Source organism: Rhinopithecus bieti, unplaced genomic scaffold, assembly GCF_001698545.2.
Source record: "Rhinopithecus bieti isolate Rb0 unplaced genomic scaffold, ASM169854v2 scaffold_6708, whole genome shotgun sequence".
NCBI classification, from domain to species: domain Eukaryota; kingdom Metazoa; phylum Chordata; class Mammalia; order Primates; family Cercopithecidae; genus Rhinopithecus; species Rhinopithecus bieti.
The window spans coordinates 4,196,025-4,210,819 of record NW_016806329.1 but is presented as its reverse complement, the minus strand read 5'-3'; the positions used below and the strand labels follow the sequence as shown (position 1 = coordinate 4,210,819).

Here is a 14,795-nt window from a genome sequence, read left to right as displayed (position 1 = left end):
GTATGAGGTGTCAGTCGGCCCCTACTGGGAGGTGCCTCCCAGTTAGGCTACCCAGGGGTCAGGGACCCACTTGAGGAGGCAGTCTGTCCATTCTCAGATCTCAAACTCTGTGCTGGGAGAACCACTACTCTCTTCCAAGCTGTCAGACAGGGATGTTTAAGTCTGCAGAAGTTTCTGCTGCCTTTTGTTCAGCTATGCCCTGCCCCCAGAGGTGGAGTCTACAGAGGCAGGCAGGCCTCCTTGAGCTGCGGTGGGCTCTACCCAGTTCGAGCTTCCCGGCTGCTTTGTTTACCTACTCAAGCCTCAGCAATGGCGGATGCCCCTCCCCCAGCCTTGCTGCTGCCTTGCAGTTGGATCTCAGACTGCTGTGCTAACAATGAGCGAGGCTCCGTGGGCGTGGGACCCTCCGAGCCAGGCATGGGATATAATCTCCTGGTGGGCCATTTGCTAAGACCGTTGGAAAACCACAGTATTAGGGTGGGAGTGTCCCGATTTTCCAGGTACTGTCTGTCACAGCTTCCCTTGGCTAGGAAAGGGAATTCCCCAACCCCTTGCACTTCCTGGGTGAGGTTTTGCCTCACCCTCCTTCGGCTCCCACTCCATGGGCTGCATGCACTGTCAGACAAGCCCCAGTGAGATGAACCCGGTACCTAAGTTGGAAATGCAGAAATCACCCATCTTCTGCGTCGCTCATGGTGGGAGCTATAGACTGGAGCTGTTCCTATTCGGCCATCTTGGAACCTCCCCACCTGCTGTTTTTAGTCTCCGTTCTTGTGTCTTCTAATATAACTCTGTGCTTATTATCATGAAATGTCTTGCCTGTTACATAGTCATCATTGACTTATTTATTTGTCATTCCCAATGGAAAGTAAGCACCTTGAAAGTAGATAACATGCATTTTTCAGATTTGCATTTCTAGTGCCTTTCCCTGGTGCTTATTACTTAACGTTTAATGGATAAATGGTTCCATATGGAACACAGGATGAAGAAAAAAAAACTTTTTTCCTAACACCAGAGATCCTACACGTTCTGGCCGAAATCCACCTTTCTAATCTTATGTTCTACAAACTCTCAAATTTGTATGCTTTCTTTTGCAAAACTGAGCTACTTGCCTTTTCTCCTTATATACCCCATGTTTGCTGTTGCCTTTCTTTTGATTGCACAGTCCGTGGGTTGGAAAGTCCCTGTTTTTCCATGTATCTTAATCCAGTCCCAGAATCACCTCTAAGTCACTTGATTCATCCCTCAGCTGAGAATAATGACAGCATCTTCTGTACTACTGTTGTAATGTCCTGGTCCTTGTCTGCTTGGTATTATAGTTATTTGGGGACATGCCTCATCTCTCCTACCAGTGATGGGGCATCTTGAGAGCAGGATCCTTGCCAACTTAATTAATATATTTCCCATTTAACATGACATAGTGAGTTACCCATTAGAGGTAGTCTAACATTGCTGTGAATCAATAAATGTAGGCAATAGCAAAGTAACTGAGACTCATCTCCTTTATAGACCTTAAAACAAAAAAGGAAAGTGAGTATCTATTATATTATAGAAACTTAGTTCTGCTTAATGGAAGGAGAATGAACTGAATGACCTCTCAAATTTCATACAAACCCTGATTCTAGGAAGTGGAGGGACTATTTTAAGGGATAATTCAGAGATTTATTTGGCATATATTAACTACTTCATCAAGAGATGAAGAGATGAAGATGATAGCTCAGATGCTGGCTGTGCAGACTCCTATGGCCATAGCCTAGCTGTGTGGGGCCGTTTAGCTTTCTGGGCCTCAGCGTCATCTTCCATTACATGCAGGTTACATTTGATCATTTCAGAGGTGCTTTTTCTAGTTTTATTTTCTGTGTTTCAAAGTTTGCTCTTCTCAGCTTTTGAGCCTATTTTTTTAAAACTTGCTTAATGTGTTTCTTTAGTTTCTACTCTTTTTTTCACTGTTTTATATTGTATTTTTGCACATATGCATGGATATTTAGACTTTAATTACAAGTGGAGTCACAGCTTACCCTGTGCTGAAATCTCTGACTTCATATGAGAACTTCCTGTGAGATGGTCTCTGTGTAGTGGTAAGTGTTCTCTTAGGCTTTTCAGTCATTTCTGAAAGGCTCCCAGGGAAGTCAAGAGCCACAGAGAGGGAGCAGACTATGCCTTAGAGGTTTCCTGCTCATATAAATTTTAAAATTCTGTGTTGGTTTCTTCATGCATTCTCTTGACAATGACGTAAGTGCCGATGCATTTCCTGACCAGCAGAAATTTAATCCAGGTGATGTGCTGGTGGACATCACCATTATCCCCAGTCTCTACTGGGAGGAGAAAACAGTGACACATGAAATGCCTTGAAGAAACTTAACAAAGCTTTTCACTTTTCACTCTGAAGAATTCAGCAACTCCTCTGAGACTTCAGTGTCAGAATAAAATATTTTCATATGGGAAAAATAAATCCTGGCTTAGGGCTCTCGAGTATTAAATTTAAATAGAAAACCTGCGGTGAAGACTAGGCTGTCACACTGATGTCCAGTGGCTGATTGTCAAATTATCCAAGTGCAAAAGAGAGAGGGTAGCTTAGTTCGGAGGGTACTGAATTTCTTGAGTCTTGCTGATGTGATTCTTTTAGCGCTGCTTTTGGTTTGCATTTTAAAATAATGTGGCTAAATGACTCACCAAAGTCATAAAACTAAGCTCATTCGTGGCATAGTGAACACTCCCAGTCAAGGTTTCTGCAGCCATACCCACCTTATGTTGAAGACTTTTTAGTTCTAAAGTTCTGTTTCTAAGATACCCTGAGATTTCTTGGGATTTTATCATAGCAGCATTGAACCTTGATGAAAGTTGCTGCGGAAAACTCCCCTTACTGGTGAACATCTGCCGCAGAGTTCAGTTCCACAAGTCAGTTCCTCAGCTATCTCCAGGATGCCACAGGAAACCCACAGGGATGTGCACAGCCCATTCTTCCGTAGACACTTGAGAATCTTTTATACTTTTGGGAAATCAAAATCATCTTGCTGAGAGAGGATTTAACATCCTGTAGTATATATAATGTGTAGCTGATTTCAGACATCACTTTCAAACCACAAGCAAACCCATGGCCTCCTTCACATGTATTCTCAATTCTCCTTTGTTTCACACATTCTTTAAAGTACAGTTCTTATTTCATAAGAAGCTTTTTAGATTTTTTAAGGTATACAATGTTTGCTTCTCTTTTCTTTCTCCTGTCTATTACTTTTTTTTTTTTTTTTTTTATCTCCCTGCTCCCTCTCTCTCCCTTTCCTCTCTCTGTTTTAGGCATCAACAACATCCAGCAGGAGGACCACCTGCATGTGTCCAAAAGCTCAAAGAGGTAGAGCCACCTTGTTGGAGCTAGCAACTCTGTCCCTGCGCTCGCCTCTCATTGCCACAGCAGGCTGTACTTAGGACTTTCATGAGACTCTTACTTCAGTTTATGGTACAGTGGGGAAGGTGCCCTGTGCTCAGTCAAGCAGTGGGGGCTCTTGTTTTTTTAACATAACACTTTTAGCCAGATTTTCTGGGTTTAGGTTTATAACTAAAAGGCTTAACTAACATGAAAAACATTTAATATATTATGAGACTAAAAGATACTATATTTTAAAATAACTCCCCCCTTACTCCTTGCCACCGAAACAAAAATCTTTTGACTGCCCTCATTTAATGCAAGATAGTCAAGAGCTTCAGGCATGCACTGTTCCCTGAGTCCACTGGGGTGCTCATGTTTCATTCTTCAACCTGCTCAGGATCCCAGCTGAAGGCTCCACTTTCAGCCTTTCTGCATGCACAGGCAGCCCCATGACTTCCCTCCCACAGTTACACTAACACCTGCAGTACGCACATGCCATACCAGGCAGCAGTGCTGTGCTAAGGGGCATGCCAGGGGCAGTACACCAGGCACAGGCAGGAAGGGAGTACACTGTCAATAATAAAACTGATTAAAATCCTACTTTTATTGTCACCATGTGCCACAATTCTAAACAATGTCAGTGGTTGAAATGTGTCTTCTGGCAGGGTGAGTGGCTCCCATCACCCCCCTGCTTGGTATGTCCTTCCCTGGCACCTTCAGAGAAGAGGAAAATCTTAGTTTTGTGTGTCTTTTAATTTTCTTGTCTCTCTCTCTCTCTCAAAGTCTTTCCCTTTGCTCCCCTTCCCTACCCTCAAAACCATAGCCTTCAGAACTCTCTTTGTTTATGTCTTCCCTGGGGTAGAAGAGCCACTTGGAGTGTCCACAGACTTATGAAGCCCTTTGTTATCAATGTAGACCTCATACTCCACCACGCTGGCATTTTCTATATCATACCACTGTCATTCAAGTGACTTTGGTCAGAAATATGAACTTGGTTTTCTGGCCTCTTTATATAATCCTAGGTGAGAGCAGCCCTGCATTTTGAGATCCAGATGAATGCAGACATTAACCTAATTCCTACCTGGTACAGTAGGGAACTCAGCAATATTCACTGCTTGTCTGGGAATTCAAAGGAGTTGTTTTCCCCTTTGCATTATCAGTCGATAACTCCCATATGCGTTGTGGCTTTTCCACATCATATAGTTGCTGGTTCCTGGCTTCCAAAATACGAACAGCTCAGGTTTGAAGATGTTTTTACTGGAGATTGTGATGGAAGGTAGTACATAAAATTTAGTCCACCTGGACATTTTTTTTTTAAAACCCCTACAAGGCTTAATATCTTATGACCCTAGGCTAGAAGAACAGAACCCTTCTTCTCCCTCACTGACTTCCCCTTTACGCCCAGGCTCTCATTACTATTAACTTCTTACTCGGAAAATTGTAGACATTTTCGTTTTATCTTGTTCCATCCTCACTGTCCCTAAATGTTTATTGATTTTTTTGAGATGAGGTTTCACTCTTGCCCAGGCTAGGGTACAGTAGTATAATCTTGGCTCACTGCAACCTCTGCCTCCTGGGCTCAAGTGATCCTCCTGCTTCAGCCTCGCAAGTAGCTGGGACTACAGGCATGTACCACCACACCCAGCAAATTTTTGTATTTTTAGTAAAGACGGGGTTTCACCATGTTGCCCAGGCTGGTCGTGAACTCCTGGACTCAAGCAGTCCACCTGCTTTGGCCTTCCAGAATGCTGGGATTACAGGCATGAGCCCCCACACCAGGCCATTTCTTTTCTTTTCTTTTTTTTTTAAATACTCATTAAAGGATGATTTGAAAACAAAGCAAGCTTTTTTCCTGGAGAGGAATTTATCTGACATCTCTTAATTTACTTTATTTTCCTCAAATTGTATATTCATTTCCTTCTAATTCTACTTAAGTCTGAATCTCTTTAGTACTCACATTAACAGGAACAAAAACCATGTTGGATCTAGTGGGAGTATTAATTATTGAAGTATAAAAGGGCAAAATTGTCTACTCTTATAATTCTCTGAACCCTACTCTTTAATAATGACCCCTTTGTGCAAATATTTCCAGTTCTTCTCCATGGGAAAGAAGAGAGAGAGCATTTCTTCTGTAGTGAATGCAACACTCTTGTTTTTAATGGGATATTTTCAGTTCTCTTTCGTAGCAGCTCATTTTCTCTGTAATTTTGTCCAGTTTATTTATATCACTTTTGTTCTTCCCATCCTTATGCCTATAACCTATCCTGTATTCCTTGAAATGTACATTTTTCTAGTTCTGGATCCTGCTGGGTTCTTTTAACTTATACTATACTTAGAAATATATTACATATACTTATATTTGTGATATATTATAAACATACACAAAAGTATAAAAATGAGACACCCATGTAATAATTTAATATGAACAGATGTTAACGATTTACCTTGTTTTCTCTGGTTTTCTTTTAAAAGAAATAAAATGTTGAAGATAGCCCCACTGCAGTCCTGTTCCTTTTTCATTTCCTTCTATACCTCCCAGAAGTAACCAGTATCCTATTTATGTCTCCTCTGTATGATTTTATAATCTGACTTCATTTGTATGTAGCTACTGCAGTACATAGGATTATTGTGTGGGGCTGGAGTTTTTGTCTCTGAGTCTACAACCCTTGTGCAGTATCTATCTTTGCTTGTCAACCTTGTTTCTCCCCTCCATAGCCCTCCGTGGACAAAGAGACTAGAGGAAGCTAGTGCAGAAGGCACCCTGCCCTTTTCTGCCTCCTTCTTTCTCCTAGAACCTTCTGTCTGTTGTACTGTGTCTGTTTTCATGTGTACCACACCATCTGACTCTACTTCCACCCTCTTTTTCTTCCTTTATTCTTGGTACCCCAGTGTTAAATCACATTTATTTCTATTTTTGGCTTTAGGATTAACACAAGCTCGATTTTTCTCTGCCATTATTTGGGAACAGGTAAAATGATGTTACTGAAAATCCAAGAAAGAAATGTAATCTAATGACTTTCAATTATAGAAACATGCCTGAGGGAAGAAGGGGCAGAGCCAAATGTCTTGGAGGATCTGGCACTTTACAGTATCAGATATGAATTACCTGTAATTCTCATGTTTGTTGTTTAAGTGTGGTGCTAAAGGCACTTGCCAATAGGTTAATAGTGATCTTTCACAGAATTAGTTTGCTCAACGAAATTCTATTTAACTTCTAGAAATTGGTAAGATCTCATTTTATGGCCCATACAGACCAGAGATTTTTATATTTCCGTTTAAATTATCCATAGCAAAGTTTAGTGTAACCAACCTTTTCCTTCTTTCATTTAAAGTACAATTTTCTGTCATGTGCAAGACACACTACAGATGGAGAGGGATTGGGGCTATGCTCTTTGGGTATGTACCAAATGGCTATGGCTGTGACAAGTATTTGGGGCTCAAAGGAGTTGATAGTCTAAAGTTGGAAAACAGATTACTTACTCAAATATTACTAAGGAGAATATTTATTCAGCTACTACTAGGGCAAACATCTAGGGTGGGAGTGGAAGATGAGGAGAGAGAGGGCTTTTTGCTGAACGTGCATATATACATATGTACATGCATGTATTTAAGGAACTATGTAAGGGACTGATTTTTGGCATTTGGTGGACATTCAAAATCCTTGAGTGTATGTTTTGTAGTGTTTTAGAAAAAGAATTTAGAGATGAACTATGTACAGTCCAGCTGTCACAAATTTTAATTCTATTATTAGGTCACAGTTACCTGTCATTTTTCCAGTAGATATCTCTACATCACACATTTCATTATCTTTCCCTGACCTCCCAAATCCAAATAAACATTAAGGAGCTAAGAGTAAGAACGGAATGAAATTGCCTAAAATCTTTATCAGCTGTGCTCAGATTACACCTTTGGCCTTTCTAAATGCACTTCTGTGTGGATTGTCTTCAGAGTCTTCTTGATTCCCTTTCCTAGTCTGTGTTCTGGAATATAATTTAGGTCTTTAACCATCTTCTTTTCACCTGCAAACCCCCATGTTTGTTTTCTCTGCATGGGACCTAGGACTTCTTACCTGGGGCCAGCACTATCTTCCTCATGATTAAAAATTAAAATTAGAACATGCTGGCAACACATTAGTGAAATCCCTACTCTCCTCCCATGAGAGGTGTCAGCAGGTGGAGTAGGAGGAGAGAGTGCTTTATAAATGGAAGTGGAGCTTTTGTAGCATCTATTCAGTCTGACATGTTTCCAGTTTACCATTAAGTCTCTTCTCAGCATACTTTCCTCTTCTGTCATTTATCATTTACACGTACAAATGACAATTTTCTATTGTACCAGTATGTAAGTGCTGAGAATTAAAATTTTAATTTCTTTTTCCAGTTTTAGAAAAGAGCCCAGAACACTGGGACCTATGTTTGCATATGGTAAGGAATGCCAGCTGTTTTGTTTTTTAATTGCACTTTAATTTTTTTTTTTTAACATCTTTTATTTAGGAAAACAGGCTAGTTATTATTGCACCTAGAAAACCATGAGGGGGCTAATGAGTACACTGATGACTCATTCTGTTGAAATAATTTTAGATCAATAATTTTAGCTGGAAGTGAATTTAAAAGGTTCTAAAATGAAGCTTTATATTTTATATTTTAGTAAATACAAATTTTGAGATATGATTTTGAGATACATTTAGTAAATGCAAAAATTTTGAGAGTGATACTTAAAATGTTCTCAAATGACAAAAAATGACACCACATATTTCATGTTGTGGAAGTGGTCAAGGTAATGAGAGCAAACCCAGAGGTTTTTGATTTTTTGTTTTTTCCTAAAGCCACTAGTGTTTTGGTATTGACTATCTATGACAGCAAGATAAGTGTGATATTCAATAAACGAATCTATTTTCCAGGCTGAGGAGAAATAACATGTAAATGCTTGAGAGTCAATAGAGTGTAATGAAAAGCAAAAGCAAAAAAAAAAAAAAAAAAAAAAAAATTCTTGGGAGTCAGGAGGTAGAAAGCTTTATCCAAGATTTTCCACAGAGTTCAGCTTAATAATGAGTTTCTGTACCTTTTCTGTTTTGTAGTATACCTTATTTGGTTATAGTCTGTTCATCTGTTATACCTAGGGTTTGTTACTTTTCTACTTAGTTCCTTTCTGATGAGGTATAGTACTTAAGTGTCTAATATGTGCCTAGTACTGTGTTGGTAGGGCTTGTACATAATCATCAGCCTAGTCATTCAGCACCCTTAGAACAGGGGCTGGAACTGTGGCTCCAGCTCACCGCACTGAGGCCATGGTTCCCAAGTGCCAGTATGCAGGTTGTTGTCCCTCCGTCATTAATCTTTTCCCAGTCTATGGGAAGGAATAGTAAATGGGCCATGTTGTAAAATTTTCAGAAAGTTAAAGATGTCATATTCCATTGTTGTTTTGTTCCTTTTTAAAAAAGTTAAATGCTATTTGGTTCATAAAACAATAGTGATAGTAGAAAGCCTTTTTACATGTCCCACCTTGCCAGAGTAAAACAATAGCGTGTCTTTGTTGGTTCTCTCCTTCCCCATTTTTAAACTTGTTTGTAGATCTAAGAGCTTTACAACAGCTGGCTTAAGAAATACTGTGTCTCACGAAATTGTCGTGTGCATGCCCATTTTAAGAGTAAGTTTAAATAGGAGGGCAAGGAAGAGGGTTTTTTTAGACATTTAATATATATTTAGCAGTTGTTTAGGGTATAAATTTGATCTATTGATAATGCACTTTTAAATGCTGCAGCTTCATTCTGACTGAGTTTCACCTTCATTTTTTTTTTTTTCCTAACTTTTTTTAAGAGATGGCATCTCACTATGTTGCCCAGTCAGGCCTTGAGCCTCTAGACTCAAGCTATCCTCCCACCTCAGCCTCCAGAATAGCTGGGACTAAGGTGTGCACCACAATACCAGCTTGCCTTTCATTGGGTTTTAACCTGTAAATATTTAATATAGCTTTTGGCAAGAAATATTCCTTAAGAAATTGTTTTTATTCCCTGGAAAGTTTTTTGGTTTTTTTTCCCGCCTTTCACTAACTAAAGCCATTGTTTAAGAATCACCTTGATTCATTTTTGTTGGTCCTCTTCAGTGCTGTAATAATGCTTTGCTTTACTTTTTCCTTAGTGATACAAATGAAGTTGACATACCACCTAACACTCGAGTTGGCACCAAACGCTATATGCCTCCAGAAGTGTTGGACGAGAGCTTGAACAGAAATCACTTCCAGTCTTACATCATGGCTGACATGTATAGTTTTGGCCTCATCCTTTGGGAGGTTGCTAGGAGATGTGTGTCAGGAGGTAAGAAGCAGTGCTGTCTTTGAAAAGCTGCTGTCGGAGCTACTACAAATCCTTTCTTTCTGATCAGAAATCCAAGTTATCATACTGCCTGTAAGATCTGGTTTTATTTTCCCCTTTATTTCTGTTGATGCAGTCATAATGCTTCCAGGAAATTATATTCGACATCCTAGAATAATCTTTGACTGTTTCCTTCCTTCACCTGCCACTAGACACACTGTCAGCTTCCCCTGCCTTTTCAAGCATCACTGTTTTCTGCTCTGTGTATTGTCTCATTTCTCTCTTGGGTTCTTCCTCCAGCAGTGGCTCCATCAAATCAAACCCCCTTTTCTGTCCCTGCCGGTTTATTCTCACCTAGCTGCTGGGTCCCATCCCCAGCTCCATTTCCTGGGATTTCCTCTGCAGAGATGACAGTAGGACATAAATGTGGGGAGGGACACCCACTTCTTACCTTCTCTATTTATTTTTTATAAAACTTCCTCATAAACCATTTGAAAACATCAATTTTTTATCAAAAGGAAATTAAAGTATCAGAGTATTGTTATTTTTTATAAAATTGTTTTTTCTACAAACATGAGGATTCCCTAGTAAAACCACTTATAATAAACAAGAAGACATTTAAATATTCAGAAGTATTATTGCTTGTACTATTTTGATTGCCGCACAATCTGTCTTCGAGCAAATTCTGACACCTTTTAGGCAAGGAGCTTAATCTTCGGCTTTTCTGTATCAAGTACTCTATGTTATTCCATGGTTGTGCTCATTAAAAAGCCTTGATGCTGCTGATGTTCCTCATAATGGCCAATCTAAATCCATCTTCATGAAAACACGAGCTTGCTAAAGATTCTGAAAGTGCAGCATGCACTTAACTAGTACTGAGATTTGTTCTTGTTCCTGCTATTTACCTGTGATGCCTTGGATGGGTTATAAACTTTTCTTTGTTTCAGAGTTCTCCTCTTAAGGATGAAGTGAATTATTGTATCCACTTCTTTGGTTGTATGGTTTCAATGAATGTAAAGATAATGAGAACTGCCTGGCACATAATTAGCACTCAATACATGTTAGCTATTATTACTATTAAAAATTTTCATTTTGTTTGGTAGAGCCATACCATCTTTAGGTTCATATTTAAATACAAAGAAGAAACAATTTATCAACCTGCATTCACACTTTGATAGAAAGATCATCTTCAGTGGCACAATGCCTTCTAATAATCACTTTGGGAATTCTGAACCTGTTGTAAGAAATTTGAAATAGAACACATTCTCTCCGAAGTGAGAGAACTGTTTTGTCCAAAAGGAAACTTAATGCAGGAAATTTTCTCTAACCAGATATTGAATAAATTTCTCATTCTAAATGTAAAGAAGAAGTAACCAAGAAATTAACAGATTGTCTATGCCTTGATTTCATGCATTATAAAGAATAGATAAGCCTCACGTTTGCAATCCCAGCATTTTGGGAGGCCGAGTGGGGAGGATCGCTGGAAGCCAGGAGTTAAGGACTAGCCTGTGCAATAGGTTGGGACCCAATCTGTATTTAAAAAGAAAAAAAAAATCAAGTAGACGAGCCTTTTAAAAAATAACATGCTTATACTTAATTAAGATAGCTTTGTGGAAGTTAAAGGTGTAGAGAACAAGATTGTTTTTCTAATTATGTTTTCTTGAACATCTAAAACAAACAGGGCTACAAGAAGCCTATATTTGAAAGCCTGTGGGCCAAATACAGGAGAAACTATTCTCAGCTTAAAAACAAGGTAGCTTTATATAAATAGACTGTTCAGAGCCACAGCCTCTACTGTAATTATTATGAGGAACCTGAGAAGGTGAAAAAGAAGACACTAGAAGCCGCATTTTTAAAGGAGAAGGAGGGAAAAAGGCAGACATTGAAATACTAGAAACGATAAAATGGAAACAGAGTTTAGTGGTACGATTTGTTGAAGATGCTGATAGATTGTGTATTTAGTGTAACTCTGGTAGATAATACATACTTTTTCTAATAGTAATTGTAGTGCGCTGTATTGAAAATTGGGAGGTTTAGAATTATAGAAGAAAGCAGATAATGTAAAGTAAGTATTTTTGCGCGTGTCTATAATTTCTAATTTTTAATGGCAAAGCCACGTTCCTCCAATTAAGCAGAAAAAATGTAAATCTGACCCCTATCGTTCAAGCTTAGGATACAACACTGTTCCAAAGTGATGATGTTCAGTAGTTTCATGACTATAGTATAGAAATAGCGTAGATATTTATGTAGTATGGTTCAGGACTATGTCTTTGAAAATTTGCATTCGAGATTGGATATAGATTGTCTTTAATTTGTTCGTTTATGAAAAATTTGGAAATAAATTTAAGATGCTGTGTTTTACTTAGCTTTTGGAAATTAGGAAAGAAAGTCTTGAAGACCTATAATAATATTTTCATTGGGCTTTGTATTCATTTTTTCTAAATTAGATTAAGCACCATTTGGGTAAATATTTTCAAGGTTTATTTTGCTATTTTTCTGCCTGAACTTGTCTGTAATACTGATAACACTTTTCCTTTGAGAGCTGTATTAGACTTTTATTTCTACTTCACAGAAAATAATAACAATAACAACACATTTTAGGTATAGTGGAAGAATACCAGCTTCCTTATCATGACCTAGTGCCCAGTGACCCCTCCTACGAGGACATGAGAGAGATTGTGTGCATCAAGAAGTTACGCCCCTCATTCCCAAACCGATGGAGCAGTGATGAGGTAAGGCTCAATTGAGGTAAGCATGTGGCCGTGGCTGACTTCTAAATAGACTTCTGTTTTAGCCAGAATTCCACGTATTCATTGTAGGAATTCTTTGTTTTAATGGTGATGGTGATGGCACCTTTTTGCAGTAATTTATATGAAGTTTATTAAATTACTTGTTCTACTTTTCCAATTTTATTTTGCCACTTCCAGAATATATTGAGTGGGCTGCATAACAAATAACACTATTTTCTTTATTTATAATGTCTTGACATTTGCATAAAACCTATTATTTCTCTCTGTGTTTTTAAAGCATTATGATTTTTCTCTGTAATAAACCCATGTACAGGGTTCTCCCATTTTGATTAGAGAAAAAAGTAAGCATGTTAAAGTGATACAAGTTGACCTAGTTAAGATGCCTGACTGTGCTGGGTGTCTTTGTTAATAAGGATTATGAGATATGATTTGAACAAATCCACCTTCCGCTTGGCTCTAAGGATGTAGTGGTGAAACCTACATAGGTCTGGAAAGGAGCTGCTAGGAAGGAGGAAATGAGTCTTGCCTTTCCTGACTCCTCCTCCTGTTCCACATTCCTCTCCTTCCACCCTCCCAGCCTTCAAACTCGCTGTGTTCTAGAGTTCTCTGGCGGACTGGAATATTCAAGATGAGTTTGAAGCACCGCTGGAAAAAAAAAAAAACAAAAACAGGCTCTTATCAAACATCTACCAAAGCACTGCAAAGGTGGGACAGAGCACTATTTCTTAAGTGTAAAAGCCATTTAAAAGTAATCTCTGGGCTGGGCACGGTGACTCACATCTGTAATCCCAGCACTTTCGCAGGCCGAGGCGGGTGAATCACTTGAGTCCAGAAGTTCAAGACCAGCCTGGCCAATGTAACGAAAACCCATCTCTATTAAAAAATGCAAACAATAGCCTAGTGTTGTGGTTCACGTCTGTATTCCCACCTACTCGGGAGATTGATGCACAAGAATTGCTTGAACCCAGAAGGCGGAGGTTGCAGTGAGCCAGGATCATGCTACTGCACTCGACAGACCAAGACCCTGTCTCAAAACAAACAAACAGCAACAACAACAACAAAAACACCTTTGGCTCATTGGTTTTGTGTCTGGTTACTAAAATGCTATATAATAATATATGTTTTCCAGCAAGCTGTGCAGAAAGCTTTATGAGATGCTGGAGCTCTGTTATTGTCGGCTTTTGGTGTTACTTGAAATCTCTTCACTGAGGATTTCTTATGAAGCGAAATTGTACTTTTCAATAGGAAGACCAATAATTGATGTACCACAGGAGAAAGTTTTAGTGATGCTGTGCACAGGTCATTAATCTTGTTAAATGGTGCAGTGTGATGCTATTAATGGAGCAGACAGCTATGATTTAGGAATAACAGTGTTTGCATAGTATGGAATTAGATAAAAGATTTAAACTTATCAAGTGTTGTAAACAATCTGGGAGTACTGAGTGGAATACAAACTCCCTGGGTATGTTTATGTTTGCTTAACACTAACTTCAAAGACACCATTCGACAGTCAGCAGAACCACCTGCTTGCTTCTGTCACAAAGAAGACATGAACATCTATTTTAGTCATATATAATTTTGCATGAAAAAAATCTACAGAATTTTATTCCTACATGGTATTAAGGGTACCTTTTAAAAATATATTCAAACTTAATGAACAAAAACTAAAAAGCTACATTGTATCAGGTGCCGGCATTGCAGATGATACATTTTTCTAACATTTCTCTTCCTCAGTGTCTAAGGCAGATGGGGAAACTCATGACAGAATGCTGGGCTCACAATCCTGCATCAAGGCTGACAGCCCTGCGTGTTAAGAAAACACTTGCCAAAATGTCAGAGTCCCAGGACATTAAACTCTGATATGACAGGAAAAGTAAGCATCTCTGCAGAAAGCCAACAGGTACTCTTCTGTTTGTGGGCAGAGCAAAAGACGTCAAATAAGCATCCACAGTACAAGCCTTGAACGTCGTCCTGCTTCCCAGTGGGTTCAGACCTTACCTCTCAGGGAGTGACCTGGACAAAGACAGAGAAGCTCCCAGAAGCAGAGATTGATCTGTGTCTGTTTGTAGGAGGGAGAAACCGCTTGGGTAACTTGTTCAAGATAAGATGCATGTTGCTTTCTGAGAAAGCCCTGTATTTTGGGATTGCCTTTTTTTTTTTTTTTTTTTTTTTTTTTTTTTTTAAGATGCTTTCTTTTGCCAAATAAAACAGATAATGTGGATGGTTAAGGGTTATAGAATTATAGTTTAAATATACAACAAAAGTTCTTCCCAAGGAGCTCTGCTGGACGGTAAATTAAAATACATGTTTTTACCATTGGGTAAATAATTGTTTTACTCTGTGGACCGAAAGGACAGTTCAGTTGGAGAGACAT

The 14,795-nt window shown here is 38.9% G+C and overlaps 1 protein-coding gene across 4 annotated transcripts in view; it reads left to right on the top strand.

Moving 5' to 3' along the window:
- Window positions 1-14,647, top strand: part of BMPR1B (bone morphogenetic protein receptor type 1B) — a 159,092-nt gene extending 144,445 nt beyond the window's left edge. For all 4 annotated transcript variants that reach the window (XM_017875502.1, XM_017875504.1, XM_017875503.1 and 1 more), the window contains exons 9-11: window positions 9,499-9,674; window positions 12,273-12,403; window positions 14,156-14,647. In XM_017875502.1, coding sequence (XP_017730991.1) covers window positions 9,499-9,674; window positions 12,273-12,403; window positions 14,156-14,281 — 433 coding nt within the window. In that variant the 3' untranslated portion in view covers window positions 14,282-14,647. The remainder of the gene's footprint in view (window positions 1-9,498; window positions 9,675-12,272; window positions 12,404-14,155) is intronic.
- Window positions 14,648-14,795: the final 148 nt, after the last annotated feature.